Source organism: Muntiacus reevesi, chromosome 10 (assembly GCF_963930625.1).
Source record: "Muntiacus reevesi chromosome 10, mMunRee1.1, whole genome shotgun sequence".
Taxonomy (NCBI): Eukaryota; Metazoa; Chordata; class Mammalia; order Artiodactyla; family Cervidae; genus Muntiacus; species Muntiacus reevesi.
In genome coordinates, this window is record NC_089258.1 from 36,768,080 (window position 1) to 36,786,430 (window position 18,351).

The window sequence follows — 18,351 nt, forward strand, 5'->3', positions numbered from 1 at the left end:
CACATACTTTGTGCTATTTAATGTGCATTATTATTATTACTACCATTGTATTTACTATAAAGAAAAAAAATAGAGTGTACAAATGGAGCTTCAAACATGGAGGGATAACTGAGTCTAGAAAGTTAACAGAAACATCCTTGAGGGAGGGACATTTGCACTGAAATGAGGACGAGGAAGAGAGAAGAAAGTGAAGAAGGGGGACTGTGAGACGTGGAGGTGGGTGGAGGGCAGACTGCTGCCTGCAGAGTGAACACACCTGGATTTTATCATTATATCATTTATATATGCCCAGTTATAGAAGCTGAGCATCCTCCTCTCATTGGTACCACCCTCCTGGAGATAACGATCAGAGATACAGCTCAGGTCGTCTTACTCTATGCAACTTTACGGGGCTTCCCTGGTGAGTCAGACAGTCAAGAACCTGCGTGCAATGCGGGAGACCTGGGTTCGAAACCTGAGTTGGGAAGATCCTCTGGAGGAGGGCATGGCAACCCACTCTAGTATACTTGCCTGGAGAATCCCACGGACAGAGGAGCCTGGCAGGCTACAGTCCGTGGGGTCACACAGAGTCAGACACGGCCGTGTGACCAAGCACAGCAGTTTTATAATATGAGGTTCTCACGACTGCCTTCCTCCAAGTTCAGAAGTAAAGGCTCCCTTGGACTTTCAGTGGGCCCAGCATGTCCCGATGAGAAAAAAGTTTTCCCAGTTTCTTTTTCAGCCCAGTCTAACCTTTCTGTCCTTCCCAGTACTGGAGCAGGCAATCCTGTGGTTTGCTGTCGAGGGTTCTCTGAAATTTTATGAACTCATCTTTTGACACATTTTGTCCTTTTCCAAGGACCTCAAACCTCTTCCACATCATAACATTTTATAATACGTTTACACCAAATAAAGCAAGACTCCCAAAGAAAGATATAAACGGTTTCCCTGAAACTCAGAAATACTGTCCCAGTTTCACTTCTCCATTCTGTATGTTTCCCCCATCCCCAACCCAAGCTGGTCCTTTTTTCCAAGTTAACTTATCCTGTAAATTCTTTGTCCAAAGGATTCATGCTTGCCTCTGAGAATCCTCTGCAAATACCTAGAAGAGACAGAATGCCAGAATGTCTATCCCTACTTAAGACTAAGCAAACTCTCTCACATACTCACAGTACAGGAGCTCCTCACTCAATCTGGGTCCAAATCCCCGCCGAGATACTTAGTAAATACACGACCCTGGGAATGTCAATCAATTACTATGACACACAGCTTCTAGGATGAGAAATGGAAGCAGTAACAGCGACCTAGAAGTTTAGTCATCAAGACCAAGAGAGTTACTAAATCAGTCTCAGCTTGAAACCTGATAAACAGTAAGTGCATAATAAATAGTAGATGCTGTTCTTGATTTCAAGTACCTCTTGATGCCTGCCTGCCTGGGGAGTCATTTCAGTTGTGTCCGAGTTTTTGCAACCCTATGGACTATAGCCTGCCAGGTTCCTCTGTCCACGAGACTCTCCAGGCAAGAATACTAGAGTGGGTAGCCATGTTCTCCTCCAGGGGATCTTCCCGACCTAGGAATCAAACCCCCGTCTCCTCCACCGCAATTACCACTGAGCCACCGGGGAAGCCTGGACCTCGTGATATCTCACCTCAATTCCACAATACCTCTCTTAACTGTAGGCAATACTGAGTCACTGTCTAATACCTTCATCTGCTATAGACAGACAGTGAATGCATCACATGGATCAATCTGGTGTGATAAATGGGCTTTTATGATTAACATTCATGTCATGGAATTTAAGCAGAAGAAGCTTGGTTTGTTGTTCCAATGTCTTTTGTTGGAAACGGTGCAGGAAAGTTTGATTTCAGTATCTAGTATGTCTGAATAATAAGGCACTGGGTTCATCAATTTACATTCATTTTAGATGAGTTTTGTTTAACTCAGGTTCTAGTAAAGTTCAGGACCAAGGAATGGTGAGGTAAAGAGCACTGTGGTTTCTGAGGGTCAGTGATTCACTTTATGAAGGACTGATTTACCAGGTGAGGTCCACTGGGTTGTAACAGCATAGTTGGACATGGACCGATTCTAACCAGATAAAGGACAGAGCTCATTCTGCGTTCAGGAAAGGGTAGTGATACCCAGCTCAACGGAGAATGTATCTTTCAGTAGAGAATTGTTCAAGATCAAAAATTTTCTAGCAAAACCATACTTAACCAAATGCCATTGTCAGCACCCTTAGAGCTATTCATGGGTTTGACACCAGAGCCCTACCCTCAACCCACTGACCAAGCCTTGACCTTTTAGCAACTGAAATGTTCCTCTCATTCATTTATTCACTCATTCAAAAAAAGATGTATTGATGCAGGAACTGTTTCTGTCCCTGATACACAGCAATAAACAAGAAGAGAAAAGGTCAGTTCTTTATAAAACTTATGTTTTCTTATAAATTTTCTTCTCTCTGGTCTGCCAGAGTTGGCTCTCTTTGGACAGATCTCAACTTATTTAACTGCACATCTCACTAAGCACTATCCAATGTAAACCCTACATACCTACTATATTACCTAGACACCTCTCATGTTATAATCCTCTCTGTTGCAGGCATATTCTTCTCTTTGAATTCTTGGTCTTGACAACTTCATAAAGTCCTTACGTCCCTTTAAACATTAATAATACAGGGACCAGCAAATAACAGAAACAATCTATAAACACTGTAAGCATTTAGTACACTAAGATATGCATAGGACATGAGTACATACATTTTCATTTTAAATCCAATTGCAAGTGAAAAGTGGATGCTGAAGGCATAAACGGTATATGACAGCGAACATGACTGACATCTGCATCAATTTGAAAAGAAAATTCAATCTGCTTTAAATGCCATTTACAAATTGTTTCAATCATACTTATGTTCTAAGTTATTAGTACTTGAAAGGTCATAGAAACATGAATTTTGAGTTGGAAAGTATCTTAGGAATCATTCAGGGCTATAATTCATATCTTGCCACTAATTTACTCAGTGACACCAGGCAACTTGCTTAGCCTTCATGACCCTCAATAGATCAGACTAGATGATCGCTAGGGACCTTTCCTGCATTCAGATTATGTTTCCACTAATCTCTTTTTTTGAAAAGAAAGAAAATGAAATTCACAGTATGTGACATACCCAAGGTTAAATGACAAATCTGTGGCAAAGCTGCCACTAGAATTGAGAATCTATGATTTTTTCATTGCACACATTTAAAAGTCACACAAGGACTAAATGAAAAGCCAATAGATGGAATGTTAAGATTTTTTAAGTTTCTCTATTAGGTGGTCAGATCCCAGAGGCCAGGGACTATATCTTATTTTCTTTTCACATAATCTAGCACAATTGTACATTGCTGAACAAAAGATGTTTTAGAAAACAGTTATTAAATTAACTGAAATATTTATTAAGTTAATGAAATGAAGACACTATAGGCTGAAAAGCTGATTATAAAAATAGCAGCAGACACTGTGTTGTGTCTGCCATAAATTAGGTACCATGCCAAATGCATTTTAAATGTGATTTTTCATCTTATTCTCACAACAGCTATGCAAAATAGGAATTATTTGCTTCACTTTTTATATATGTAAAAATGAGGTTCAGAGATGTTAAATGACCTGCCAAAGTCAGTAAATGGAGAAGCAAGGCTTTGAACCTAGTTCAGTCAGACCCCAAAGGATATTCCAGTTCTACTTTGGTTCAGTAAATGCTTGCATGAATAAATGAATAGATGAATGAATTAGTGACTAAATGAGTTAGGGTTTTGTAGTTGCCTGCCTCATGTGGTTTGGGGCCGTAGTGTTGAAGATCCTGTATACAGAATTCAGCATGATACCACCCATGTGTTCCCCTGGTGGCTCTGACAGTGAAGAACCGGTTCAATCCCTGGGTCGGGAAGATCCCCTGGGGAAGGAAATGGCAATCTACTCCAGTATTCTTGCCTGGAAAATCCCATGGATGGACAAGCCTGGCAGGCTAGACACCATGGGATCGCAAAGAGTTGGACACGACTGAGTGACTCTCACACACACACACACACACACACACACACACACACACACACACACACCCTGGCAGGCTAGACACCATGGGATCGCAAAGAGTTGGACACGACTGAGTGACTCACACACACACACACACACACACACACACACACCCTGGCAGGCTAGACACCATGGGATCGCAAAGAGTTGGACACGACTGAGTGACTCACACACACACACACACACACACACACACACACACACACACACACACACACACACACCCCCCCATGGGCAAAAATTTAATAAAACTGTTTCATAGTACGATTCACCCATGATGATATTCTTTTTCTTGTGCTCGGTCTTCAGTCCTGGCTGACTCCTTGCAGCTGGAGCCTGCCGGGCTCCTCTGTCCATGGAATTTTCCAGGCAAGAATACTGCAATGGGTTGCCACTTCCTACTTCAGGGGATTTTTTCTAGCCCAGGGACTAGAAGGTCCCATCTCTTGTGTCTCCTGCATTGGCAGGCAGATTCTTTACCACTAGCACCACCTAGTAAGCCCCAGCTGAATAAACTGCATATGACATCAGTTCAGTTCAGTTCAGTCGCTCAGTCCTGTCCGACTTTCCGCAACCACATGGACTGCAGCACGCCAGGCCATCCTGTCCATCACCAACTCCCGTAGTTTACTGAAACTCATGTCCATTGAGTCGGTGATACCATCCAACCATCTCATCCTATGTCGTCCCCTTCTCCTCCTGCCCTCAATCTTTTCCAGCATCAGGGTCTTTTCAAATGAGTTAGTTCTTTGTATCAGATGGCCAAAATTACTGGAATTTCAGCTTCAACATCAGTCCTTCCAATGAACACCCCGGAATGATCTCCTTTAGAAAGGACTGACTGGATCTCCATGCAGTCCAAGGGACTCTCAAGAGTCTTCTCCAACACCACAGTTCAAAAGCATCAAATCTTCGACGCTCAGCTTTCTTTATAGTCCAACTCTCACATCCATACATGACCACTGGAAAAACCATAGCTTTGACTAGACAGACTTTTGTTGACCAAGTAATGTCTCTGCTTTTTAATATGCTGTCTAGGTTGGTCATAACTTTCCTTCCAAGGAGTAAGCATCTTTTAATTTCATGGCTTGAGTCACCATCTGCAGTGATTTTGGAGCCCAGAAAAATAAAGTCTGCCACTATTTCCCCACCTATTTGCCATAAAGTGATGGGATCAGATGCCATGATCTTAGTTTTCTGAATGTTGAGTTTTAAGGCAACTTTTTCACTCTCCTCTTTTACTTTCATCAAGAGGCTCTTTAGTTCTTCTTCACTTTCTGCCATAAGGGTGGTGTCATCTGCATATCTGAGGTTACTGATATTTCTCAAGGCAATCTTGATTCCAGCTTGTGCTTCATCCAGCCCAGCGTTTCTCATGATGTACTCTGCATATAAGTTAAATAAGCAGGTTGACAATACACAGCCTTGATGTACTCCTCTCCCTATTTGCAAACTGTCTGTTGTTCCATGTTCAATTCTAATTGTTGCTTCCTGACCTGCATACAGGTTTCTCAAGAGGCAGGTCAGGTGGTCTGGTATTCCCATCTCTTGAGGAATTTTCCAGAGTTTGCTGTGGTCCACACAGTCAAAAGCTTTAGCATAATCAATAAAGCAGATGTTTTTCTGAAACTCTCTTGCTTTTTTGATGATCCAGCAGATGTTGGCAATTTGATCTCTGGTTCCTCTGCCTTTTCTAAAACCAACTTGAACATCTGGAAGTTCACAGTTCATGTACTGTTGAAGCCTGGCTTGGAGAATTTTGAGCATTACTTTACTAGGGTGTGAAATGAGTGCAATTATACGGTAGTCTGAACTTTTTTTGGCATTGCCTTTCTTTGGGACTGGAATGAAAACTGACCTTTTCCAGTCCTGTGGCCACTGCTGAGTTTTCCAAATGTGCCGGCATATTGAGTGTAGCACTTTCACAGCATCATCTTTTGGGATTTGAAACACATCAACTGGAATTCCATCACCTCCACTAGCTTTGTTCGTGTATGCATATGACATCAGATGCAGATTCTTTTTCTTAAATTATTTTTATTGGGGTAACATTGGATTATTTTTTGGGGCTCCAAAAATCACTGCAGATGGTGACTGCAGCCATGAAATTAAAAGATGCTTATTCCTTGGAAGGAAAGTTATGACCAACCTAGATAGCACATTAAAAAGCAGAGACATTACTTTGCCAACAAAGGTCCGTCTGGTCAAGGCTATGGTTTTTCCAGTGGTCATGTATGGATGTGAGAGTTGGACTGTGAAGAAAGCTGAGCACTGAAAAATTGATGCTTGAACTGTGGTGTTGGAGAAGACTCTTGAGAGTCCCTTGGACTGCAAGGAGATTCAACCAGTCCATCCTAAAGGAGATCAGTCCTGGATGTTCATTGGATGGACTGATTCTGAAGCTGAAACTCCAATACTTTGGCCACCTCATGCGAAGAGTTGACTCATTGGAAAAGACCTTGATGCTGGGAGGGATTGGGGGCAGGAGGAGAAGGGGATGACAGAGGATGAGATGGGTGGATGGCATCACCGACTTGATGGGCATGAGTTTGAGTAAACTCTGGATGTTGGTGATAGACAGGGAGGCCTGGCGTGCTGCAATTCATAGGGTCGCAAAGAGTCGGACACGACTGAGGGACTGGACTGAACTGAACTGAACTGAACATTGGATTGAAAATCCTTTGGACAGCAAGGAGACCAAATCAGTCAATTCTAAAGGAAATCAACCCTGACTATTCATTGTAAGGGTTTCCAGTGTTGCTCAGTCGGTAAAGCATCTGCCTGCAATGTAGGAGACCTGGGTTCAATTTCTGGGTCAGGAAGTTCCCCTGGAGAAGGAAATGGCAAGCCACTCCAGTATTTCTGCCTGGAGAATCCCATGGATAGAGGAGCCTGGTGGGCTACAGTTCATGGGATCGCAAGAGTCGGACACAACTTGGCGCTATCCATACCCACTGTGAGCACTGACGCTGCAGCTTCACTAGCTTGGCCGCCTGATAAGGGGAGCCAGCTCATCGGAAAAGACCCTGAGGCTGGGAAAGACTGAGGGCAGAAGGAGAGGGGGACGACAGTGGATGAGATGGTTTGATGGCATCACCGGCTCAATGGACATGAGCGCGCGCAAACCCTGGGAGATAGCAGAGGACAGGGAAGCCGGCTTGCTGCAGTCCGTGGGTCCACAGAGAGCCGGACATGGCTGAGCGACTGAGCCACCGCCACCGCACTGGTTGGTAAGGTCACGTTTTTTCATGTGAACAATGCGGTATGTCTGCTCCTACACACACTGCGGCGTGCTCACCACCGAACTTGTTTCTCTCTCCCTGTATAGTTGATCCCCTTCACCCATGTCACCCTCCCCATTCTTAAGGTCAAAGCCTGATTGTTTGAACTGTACGGCGCCACGTTTGATATGACTATAGCACACAGTCCTTGAATATTAATTTTCTGTCTTCAGACTGAATAGTATTGGTAGATTATTCTGGAAGGGAGACTCCTACCACCCTCTGGAAACATTCTCAAGCCATCTCTGAGCCATCCCTGAGACCCCCTCTTTGCCCTGGTCCATGATCGGTTTATTCTCATCCCATCCACTCTTAGGATGGTCAATGTTTAATGATTGGTTTTCCAAAGAGAATAAGCCATGATTTGTTAACATTTACCAATTTTTTTGGTATAAATACCCTTATCATAGCCAATTTCCAAGCTACTTGCCTGACAGAATTGGACAAAAGAGTGAGGGTGAGATGCCAACGTTCAACTCTCATGAGTTCATAGAAAATAATGAAAGGAAGGGCAGTAGGGAGACAGAAACAGAGGAGATTTCTCTCCCTATATGCCTTTAAAAAATTGTATTCACCAATTTTCAGTTTCTTCCTCCATATCCACTCACATATAAACTCAGATTAACTCCATACAAGCCAGCTCCAGCACATGTTAGATCTAGCTCCAGAATCAGCCCTGCAGGCTGTATTAAATTGTTGAAATTTCTGGAAAAAAAGTCAAAAAAATCAAGCTTTGCTGAGCTGGGCTCTGGCACAGGGCCAGGAAAACAACCAGGCTCATCCATGCCTCACGGCCGGTACACGCTCTTCACCAGTGCTGTCTCCCCGCTTCCCTCCTCCTTCCTGGTCATTTGGGAGGAAGGATTCTTCTTACTGACACATTCATTAACGCACTAATGCATGATGATCAGTACTTGGATTCCATGACTTGGTTCAGCCCTTAGCACCCACACACAGAAGGAGGAGTTCACTGAAGGGAAGCTAAGCCACTTTTGACAGATCTGAGCTCTGAACAGGCACAGCACTTGGGGGTTTTGTTTTTCCATGACTTCTCCCACATTCTCGATCTTGGTGGAAGCCGAAGAAGAGAGCACCCAGCTGTTCCCTTGAACAATTAGATGTTCCACAAAGCAACTGGATAGGTCGAGGGCAAGGTTCCCTTTTTCAGTGGCCAATGTAGTCTTCCTAGACTTCCCGGTGGCTCTCAGAATCTTCGGATCCTCCACCTTCCGTGAGTTCGCTCCACCCCATCTTTCGGACCTCATCTCCTCCACCTCCCCTAGTTTTCTTCTTCCACCTCACGTACAGCACATTCTACAGATGCCAGTAACTATGCTGCTCTCTGCTTTAGGGAATTATTCTAGACTCACTTCTCGTTTCTCTCCATCATCAAGATTCCTCTGCCAAAGCACCTTTAACTCATACTTCCTATCGACTCTACAAGGCTCAGCTAAAAGGTCATCTTCTCCATGATGGATCTCCTGAAATCCCCATCTAGAATACATTTCTCCAGTTATCCCAGGCATGAGATACTCTATAAATGGTTGTTCTTGATTTATTCTACATTGTGTCTTTTATAATAGCTGTAGAGGAGCCTATTATTTTTATCCCTGTGAAAATGTGAAATTCATGAAGGCAGGAACATTGTCCAATTTGTCCATAATTTCCCATGGCCCTTGACACTCAAGACTTATGAGTTGTGGAATTAAGAAAATCTTGCTTGAATGAATTTAAAAAATTGAAATAATTTTTACATAGTGGGTTTGAGTCAAGCCCCATGAAAATATATTCAGGGGACTTACACTCCTATTTCCACTCCTTACCTGTAGACAGTCCCATCCGTTTACATCTGGAGTGATTTGTGAGAGCAAGGTGCTCTGCTGGACAGTAAGTTGGGAAGAATTCGGGCATAAATGATACAGTAATAAGCTTTAAGAAGTTTAGGTTTTAACATCCTAGAGAAATGTCAAATAATAACTCATGTTTTAATCAAGATTTTAGGTACAGGACAAGGTTTCCTTTTTCAATGGCCAAAAGAGAACTTCAGTGATACTGCAGAAGTCATCCATTCTATTGAAAGAAAATCAGAGGTAATTAAGTAAATAGAATTTTGAAAAGTACATAATTAAAGGACAAAAAGAAATTTTCAGGTGGAGAAAGGAATCTTCGGAACTTCAGTCCGAAGGTAAAACTTTGCATGGGGTATTGGGGTGGGGCTATTATGAGTATGAGCAGAGAGGACAATGCAAAGAGGCAATGTTCTTGGGGATGCCTATGACTGAATGGGAGGGTGAGATCCTCTTCAGGAGTCTCCAACCTGCAGATCTAACACCTGATGATCTCAGACGGAGCTGATTTAATAATAACTGAAATAAAGCACATAATAAATGTAATGTGCTTGAGTCATCCCCAAACCATCCCTCTCCTAGTCCATGGAAAATTGTCTTCCAGGAAATCAGTCCCTGGTGCCAAAAAGGTTGGGGACCGCTGCAGCTGGTCTGGCTACTGGACAGTTCCCGGAGACCCAGTTTCTCTAGTGCTGTAAAATATTTAATTTGAGTTTATATGTAAGTGGATATGGAGGAAGAAGCTGAAAATTGGTGAATAAAAATTTTTGAAGGAGCATGGGGTCAGAAATTTTCTTCCTCCCTCTCTTCCTCCCCTGCTTCCCCCTTTCTTTATTTTTTGTGAACAAATTATCTGTCAGCATAATGCTGAGTTTTAAAGATACACAGAAGAACAAGACGCATGCTTTGAATTCACTGTACTGTGCTATGCTTAGTCACTTTACAACCCCATGGACTGTAGCCCGCCAGGCTCCTCTGCCCATGGGGATTCTCCAGGCAATAATACTGGAGTGGGTTGCCATGCCCTCCTCCAGGGGATCTTCCCAACCCAGGGATCAAACCCAGGTCTCCTGCATTGTAGGCAGATTCTTTACTGTCTGAGCCAGCAGGGAAGCCCAAGAATACTGGAGTGGGTAGCCTACCCCTTCTCCAGGGGACCTGCCTGACCCAGGAATCGAACCGGGGTCTCCAGCATTGCAGGGCGATTCTTTACCAGCTGAGCTACCAGGGAAGGCCTTGAATCCCCCTACCCAGCCCCTAAAAAAGCTTACAGTTCTGGTGACAGATCAGATAAGGAAAGAACAATGATTCTGCCCAGGGACAAGGACTATGACAGGGACTACGGAGGCTAGGAGAGCAGAGAAGAGGACCCTCAGTGTGGTCACTGCAAGGGGTACCACCCCTTGACTCATGAATGCCTCTGGGAGGAAGGGTGTTTGGGCTGCATGAAATGGAAGTGAAAAGGATCCCTGGTCTCCAGTAAAAGGAGGAGAAACACATTTAAAGGGGGAGGAAACAGCCTTTGAAGGGGATGCAGGCACGCGAAGGCATGATGCCTTCGAGGAACTATGGGTATCAATGTACCTAGAGCCTGTGCTAGGTGACAAATAGCAGCAGAGATGAAGTGATGACAGTGAGCCTGTGACTGTCACTACAGGCCAGAACAGAGACATCGGAGTTGAAGCTAATTCTTTCTAGAGCTGTGGTTATCTTTCTGTACACTAGTTACTATCCTGGGCATATCTTCTCTTCTTGTTTCCAACTTCCAGTCTTAATGAAATAAAGGAAGAAAGAAATGTGAGGGTGGTTTGGGCAAGAATAATGAATTAACAAATATGTCTGCCCTGGCCTCGCAGTGTTTGTCTAGAACCCAAGAGGACCATTTGGGAGGAAGAGTGTTTAGAGTTTTGCTGTAGCTAGGGTAGTCCTTGGATCAGAAGCATGAGCAGGAGCTGGCAGCCTTTGAGAGATGTAGAATGTGAGATTTCCTCTAGACCTGCTGCGGGCTGGAGCAGCATTGGGTAGGAACTCAGGGTCCTGAGCTTGAATCCTGGCTCTGCCTCCTCTGGCTGCGTGACTTTGGTCCTTTCTTGCCTTCTTCTCTGGGCAGCAGTATCATCAGTGATAAAGTTAAGGTCAACCCAGGGGATTCCTGTGACAGTCTCAGCTCTAAGGGGTGAAAGTGTGTGTGGGGGTATTATTCTTGGGAATACTGGTGGGAAAGCTGATTGTTTTCAAACTGACTAACACACACTTGCTCCCTGAATGATCCACTCTTTGGAATTACGTCTTTAAGCCTGTAGCTAGTGAAAAAGATCCTCAGAAATCATGGGCTTGTACCTGAAGGCAGATCAACTAGAAGATCAGAAGGTCAGACCGTCAGGCACTCACCACTCTGTCTAGTTGAGACTTCAGAGAAGAAGAAAAGAGGTGGGTCCTTTCTGTTCCCTCCTACGTCCTATCTTGTCTACTTTTTAAGGAAAGAGAAAAGAAAGAGGCAGAATCTACATTACCAGCTCCAGAAGCACATAATTCCATAGGGTTTTCCTGGTTGTTGCATGAGGATAATCAAGTATGTGTGAGTGTGTGTGTGTACGTGTGTGTGTGTACGCGTGTGTGCTGTGGGTACAGGGAGACTGCTTAGGGTGACAACGCCTTAAAGTATAAATGTTTTAATTAAAATAAAGAAGATCTAGCTGTCTGATCCAATGGTACGCTAGAGGTACATTTCATTTTCTAAATAGCTTCCCCAGTAGGTCTATGTAAAGGCTGCAAAAATACATCTGAACAGGCTCCCAACTAAAAGATAAGGATGGAATGATGGCTAGATGGCCAAATCCTTGCCTTACTCTGCAGAGATGAAGGGGCTAGCCTGGAGAATCCGTTTCCTTACTCCTAAACTGCTGCCCCATGGAGAAGTGCTTGAGAATTTGGGTTGAGAAAGCGCACTCCTGACCTGGGCCACTGAGACCCCTCACTCTGCAGCATCAGTGCAGTGAGATTTCCAGGCAAGATAGTCAGTATCTTGTTAAGGGAGAGAGGAGTGAAACTGCAGAGAAAAATGCCAGTATGAGTTGTAGGGAAGAGCCACAGGACTGGGAAGAAGGAGAACAAGCTTCATTGCTAACTTGCTCTGTGATCTGGCAAATCTCCTCTCTAACTCCTATTTCCCTGTTTGTGGACATTAAATTACTATTATTGGGCAGCAATTATGAATAAGATGTCCACTTACTAAGCACTGACTGTAAATAATGCAGTATATTCCAAGTTAATACTATCTGTATGCTGTGGACTCACAAATTTCTACCTCTAGCTAGGAACCTTTTCTTTGAATAAGACTTTTGGATCCCAATGCTTATTTTTTCATGTTTTACCTGGGAAGCATCCTCCCTGCAGACACATCAAGGCCACTGTCACAAGAGGAACATCTGGGCTAATATCTTCACATGTCTGCAGGAGCCTTAGATATGCTAGAAGGCCAAGGAGTACCTGTGGTTATGACCAGCCTTCTCCTTGGGGAAAAAGCTTTTGACGAGTACAACATGCCAACATGAGGTTTAGACGTGGATTTTTCACCATACTCTTCACAGGGTCACCTTATTTCTACATGTTGGGGTTTTACACTGCTGCCTCCCTCCACTATTAATGGTCCATCCTCAGTGAAAAGTGCTGGTGAAACTCTTTGCACATCACTTTACACCATCTGCATTTGGAAGGTGGGAGGAGGAGTGAAAGTTGACTTGAGATGCTGTTTTATACAAATTAGCTCAATCATAGCCCCACAAGGCAGGTACTGCATCATCACCCCCATATTACAGATGAGGACACTAAATTTATAGAGGTTGAAATGATTTGCCAAGATATGTGGTAAGTGATAAAAACAGGGTTTGAATCCAGGTGTTCTGTTTTTCTGACATCAATAACCTGTAGCCTTGGGAATTTCCTGGTGGTCCAGTGGCTAGGACTCCGCACTCCCAACACAGGGAGCCCAGGTTCGATTCCTGGTCAGAGAACTAGATCTCACATGCTGCAACTAAGATCTTATGTGGCCAAATAAATAAATGACAAATAGCTATAAAAGGAGGGTTTGTCAAAACTCATAAAACCTTACAACACAAAAACTGAACATTAATGTCCCCAAATAAAACATTATATATGTGTGTATATATATACATAATATACATATATGTTTTATATACACAGTTTAGAAGTGTAGGAAGTCCGAGGAAAGAACGTAGACTGTGATCACAAAATCTATCTGTACTACAGAGATGTGGTACCACCTGACAGATGGGGATGAGAGAAGACTGGATATCCCAAGTGCTGCAACTAAGATCCGGTGCAGCCAAATAAACAAACAAATAATTTTTTTTTAAGTACAATGAAAAAAAAAAAAAAAGAATGACAGCACCCCTGAATACCCTCTAAGCTGATTTGCCACACAGCAACCAGAGCGGTCCTGTTACAGTTGAGATCAAGCTGCTTCTTTGCTCAGAATCCTCAGTGGATTTCATCTCACTCAGAGTAACATCCGAAGTCCTTATCCTCCTACACAAGGCCCTGCAACCTCCTCTCACCATCCCCCCTCTCCCCGCCACAAGCCTTCTGCTTTTTGGGTTTGCCTCCGAACTCCTCTCCCCTCTGCCCGCCAACCTCTACTGGTCCTTCCGTGAGTGCTGAACCCAGGGCATGTTCCTGAGCTGCTGCTGCAGAGGGGCTGCCCGTGCTATCCCCTCAGCCTAGAATGCTTTCCCCAGATGGGAGCAATGGCTTTTCTCATCACCATCTTAAGGTGCCTTAAAGTGCCTGTTCTTCAGGCAAAGGTTACCACCTTGGAGAAGCCTTCCCTGGCCACCGTGTCTGTCGTAACAGCTCCACACCTACTCCCAGGTGAGCACCCCCAGGCTCTGTGCTCTCCCCCAGTATTTCTCATCCTCTGACAGCATCCACATTTCCCCTGCAGCCCAGTCCAACTGAACGTTCTGCAATGATGTTACTGTTCCGCGTTCTCCAAGGGTAGCCACCTGTCACATTAGCCGTGGAGCACATGAGACACAGCTAATATGATGGTTAATTTTAGTGAACCTATATGTAAATAGCCACATGTGGCTAGTGGCTACCTTCTCAGGCAATGCAGATTTAATCTTTCTGCAGAATATAAGTGTAATTAGGACAGAGATTTTGCCTATTTTGTTCACTGCTATGTCCCCAGTGCCTAGAAAACTGTCCAACTACTCGATATATGTCAGTCAAAAGAATGAATAAAGGAATCTACTAGAAGCTCTCCATACATTATCTCATTTAATCTTAACAACAGACTTGTGGGTTAGATACTATTTTCACGCTCTAGTATTCAGAGAGAGGAAGTGTCTTGCTAAAGAACGCACAGTTAGCCTGGACTCGATAGCCAACATTTCCCTTTTTAAGGTAAAAAAAAGTTCTGGGGATCTAGTATACAGAATAGTGAACAATACTGTTGTATCTTGAAAACTCCTAAGTGAGTAGACCTTAAATATTATCACCATATACACACAAAGAAGGTAAGAATGTGAGGTGATAGAGGTGTTAAGGAACCTTATGACGGTAATCATTTTGCCCTATATATATGGATTAAATCATCACATTTTACACCTAAAATTTATACAACTTTATGTGCCAATTATATTTCAATAAAGATGAAAAAATGATAAAGAACACCCAGCGAGGAAGAGGTAGATAGGATCTGAGCTCAGGGCTGTCTGGTGACATTCAGACTCTTTGCTTTGCTGAAATTGGACTAGACATTTTCTGTGGTCCTTTCTGAGATGCTGTGGTTTTACAAGAATTTGCTTCCCCATCAGCCAATGACGGCACGTAGTTTAACCACCAATGGGATTGATGGACACTTTATATAAAGCCCCTGGTCAATCACTCAGAAGCCGTGATTCTTGGGACGGAAGGAGTGCAGGCCCTCTGCAGCCCGCGCCGTCCCCTCCCAGCCCTGCCCGCGGCTCACCAGTTTCTGGGTCGCAGAGCTGCTCGCAGGCGTCTGTGGTCCTCTGCCCGCACAGGTCCCTCACCCACGGGGAGGTGGCATTGATCTGGTAATACAGGGACAGCTTGGCCGGGTTTAACCAGTCGGAGATGTCCAGGTAGCTCCCTTCACTCACCACGAAGCTGCTTCCTGTGGGGGGACAGAGAGAAAGACAGCTACTTTCTGCGTGATTTTCGGACACAGGTGTCTTGCTGCCGATGTGCAGGGCAGGAATGGAGACAGGTGCATACAGGCCACTCCCCTCACGGCAGGTCCTCCGTTGTCACTGATCTACACACCTTCACGGAGCATTTACAGCGTGCAAGTTATGGTGTGAGCAACCGAAGGAGACAGACAAGTCAAACATAAGAGACAGTTCTGCCAAGTGCTTGAGAGTCAGGCCCTCAAGGCTGAGACAGACCTGAGTTCAAAGCCCGGATCCACCGTTACCAGCCCTGGACTTTGGGGAAGTCCCTCTGGGTCTTGGCCACATCGTCTGTAAATGGGAATACTAATAGAACCCACCCCGGTGTTGTGAAAATGAAATAAATTAATGTGGATAGAGTGCTTAGCCGGTGCCTGATTGGTCCTAGGAAAGAAGGATTAAGGGCATTGAGTTCCCTGCATACAAACAAGTTCTGTTTCCAGACCACGTTCCTAAGTCCAGTTTGTTCATAAGTCCAACAGAGGTAGCCTAGGTACCCATCTTCAACAGATGATGACATTCACGTGAACCAACTCATATGACTGGACAAGCGAATGCAGGTTCGCATCTTTGAAAGTTTGCAACTTGAAGATTTGTATACAGAGGACTTATTGTATTAAAATTTAAAATGCAAGAAGTTTTTGTTTCTGTCACCCATGCATCCCCCTTGAAACAGGGGTCACTAATAGCCCACAGGGGAGAGGCAGATGACATCCATGGAAAATACTGGCTGAGTGTAAGGGAAATGGCATTGTGGCCCCATGGCTTAGGTTGTTTTATTTTATTGTATGAGGGATAGAAAAAGAGGGTGAGAGAGAGAGGGATGGATTCAAAAGATCTGTAGCACCTCCAAAATAAAAATAAGCACCCATGCAATGGAAAATGCCTCAATGTTGGGAAACAATAAGGAAAGATGGAGCTTGGGGTGAGCTGGGTGCTGGGGGCTCTATTCACACGGAGCAGCTGCAGCTCAGCTCCCGCCAGCTCAGGTCAGACAGACCAGCCAGCTTGGGTCAGACGGATCTAAAGGTAAGTGGTGGAGGTTTTCATCAGAAGAGGCAGAAAATGTAGACTTTTGCTGTGATCACCCAGTTTGAAAATGATGGCTGAAGTTTGTTCTTTAAAGCTTATGCAGGCCAAACAAAAGACTCTAACTTGGCAATCTAGGCTCCAAAATTGCTCCTCTTCAACATGCAAACACACAGACACATATACACATACAGCCATATGTGGATTAGCACACATATACACACACGCGTATGGATGTGGGCATGCTAAGTCACCCAGTCGTGTTACACTCTTTGGAACCCTATGGACTGTAGCCCTCCAGGCTCCTCTGTCCGTGGGATTCTCCAGACAAGAACTCTGGAGTGGGTTGCCGTTTCCCTCTCTAGGGGATCTTACAGACTCAGGGACTGAAGGCAAGTCTCTTCCATCTGCACTGGCAGGCAGGCTCCTCATCACGAGCACTTCCTGGGAAGCCCCCCACACACATGAACGACAAACATATTTTCTTTGGGGTCACGTAACAGAAGCCCATTGAAGACGATGGCACATTAGTCATAAATAGTGAGAGCATATATGCAGCGATACAGCGAAAGTGGAATTTCACAGGGGGAAAGAGGGATAAAAATAGTTCAAATAGGACCAGGCTTCACAAAGCTGGACTTGGAGAGTGGTTCTAGATTTATGGCAGATCTAGAGACCTCAGCAGGAGGAGATTTTAAATTGTTTCAAAATTAGCATGACTCAGCTTCTCTCCCTGCATTGCCTTCTCTCTACATCACTGTCGAGTGGAAAAAAAAAAATCTTTCATGAATGCAATTTAAATTTTCCAAAGAAGGACTCAGTTAATAGACATCCTGCAGGTTTGGCAGCAATCTGTCAGGTCACATCAGACCCTGCCAGCTAACCAATGGTCAGGTTCATTTTGGCTCTGGTACCCAGCTGTGGGCCAATGGGAAGTGAGCAGAGAGGAAGGACCACTTCAGATACTACCTGGCTGCCCTGAGGAGCTAAGATTCTCTGGAAAGGATATAAGCATGGCAGGCAATGTTATGCTCTCTAATTCACACACAGTATGATTTATATCATCATATAGAATGAGTTTCTAAATAAAAGCACAGTGGACAATATGGTTTTGGTGAGGATGAAAGAGGACTCTTTGTGAAAAGCATAAGGATTAGATAGCATCAGGCCCAGAGATAAGGGAATGACCACATTTGAAGTTAGCCTTCAAATCCTTGGCAGCTAAAGAAAAAAAAAAAAGAAGAAGAAGAAGAAGAAGTAGTCTGTTGGATTCCATATTTCAAATTTTCTGGCAAGGGATGATATGCAAATCTATCTACAAAGCCATATTTTCCCCTCTGGAACTAAGCCCGAGCAGAAACATGTCACATGGGTCCATGTGCAAGGCACCGAACGTCAGTATCAACTACAGATTTTTCTTTTGAAAAGCACAGTCATGCTGTTTAAATGGATAATTCTTGTATTTATTCTCACTAAAGACTGAGGGATGGATATTGAATTATGTCCCAGGGCTGAGTTTGGCTAATCCCACTACTTTAGGGATGTAACACAGCACAAAGATGAAGAGAAAAGAGCGGGCAAGACAGGCATTGAGATCTCCAGTCTGCTACCTACTGGTTCAGTAAGCCTGGACAAGAAGACATGTTCTCAGTCAAAGCCTAAGAAAGAGGTAGATACTGATCTCCCTTTCACAGGGTTACAAAAAAAAAAACCATAAAGATTAAACGAGACAACGCATTTGTCTTGGGTCAGGTTCACCAGCAATCAGACTCAAAGTCAGACACTGCGATGCCGGAGGTTTTGGGGGATGATCTCTTGTAGGGACACGAGCGAAGTGGGATGGGGCAGAGGGAGAAGGTGGACTGCATGCAGTTATAGCTGATCCCATGGGGAGCACTGGAGCTGAGATGGTCCTTTAGACTTGTAAT

The 18,351-nt window shown here is 44.2% G+C and overlaps 1 protein-coding gene across 1 annotated transcript in view; it reads right to left on the bottom strand.

Annotated features, from left to right (window-relative positions):
• Positions 1 to 18,351, bottom strand: part of ASTN2 (astrotactin 2) — a 984,610-nt gene that overhangs the window by 537,902 nt on the left and 428,357 nt on the right. Inside the window, exon 7 of the mRNA XM_065946624.1 lies at positions 15,172 to 15,339. Within this exon, the coding sequence (XP_065802696.1) occupies positions 15,172 to 15,339 (168 nt within the window). The remainder of the gene's footprint in view (positions 1 to 15,171; positions 15,340 to 18,351) is intronic.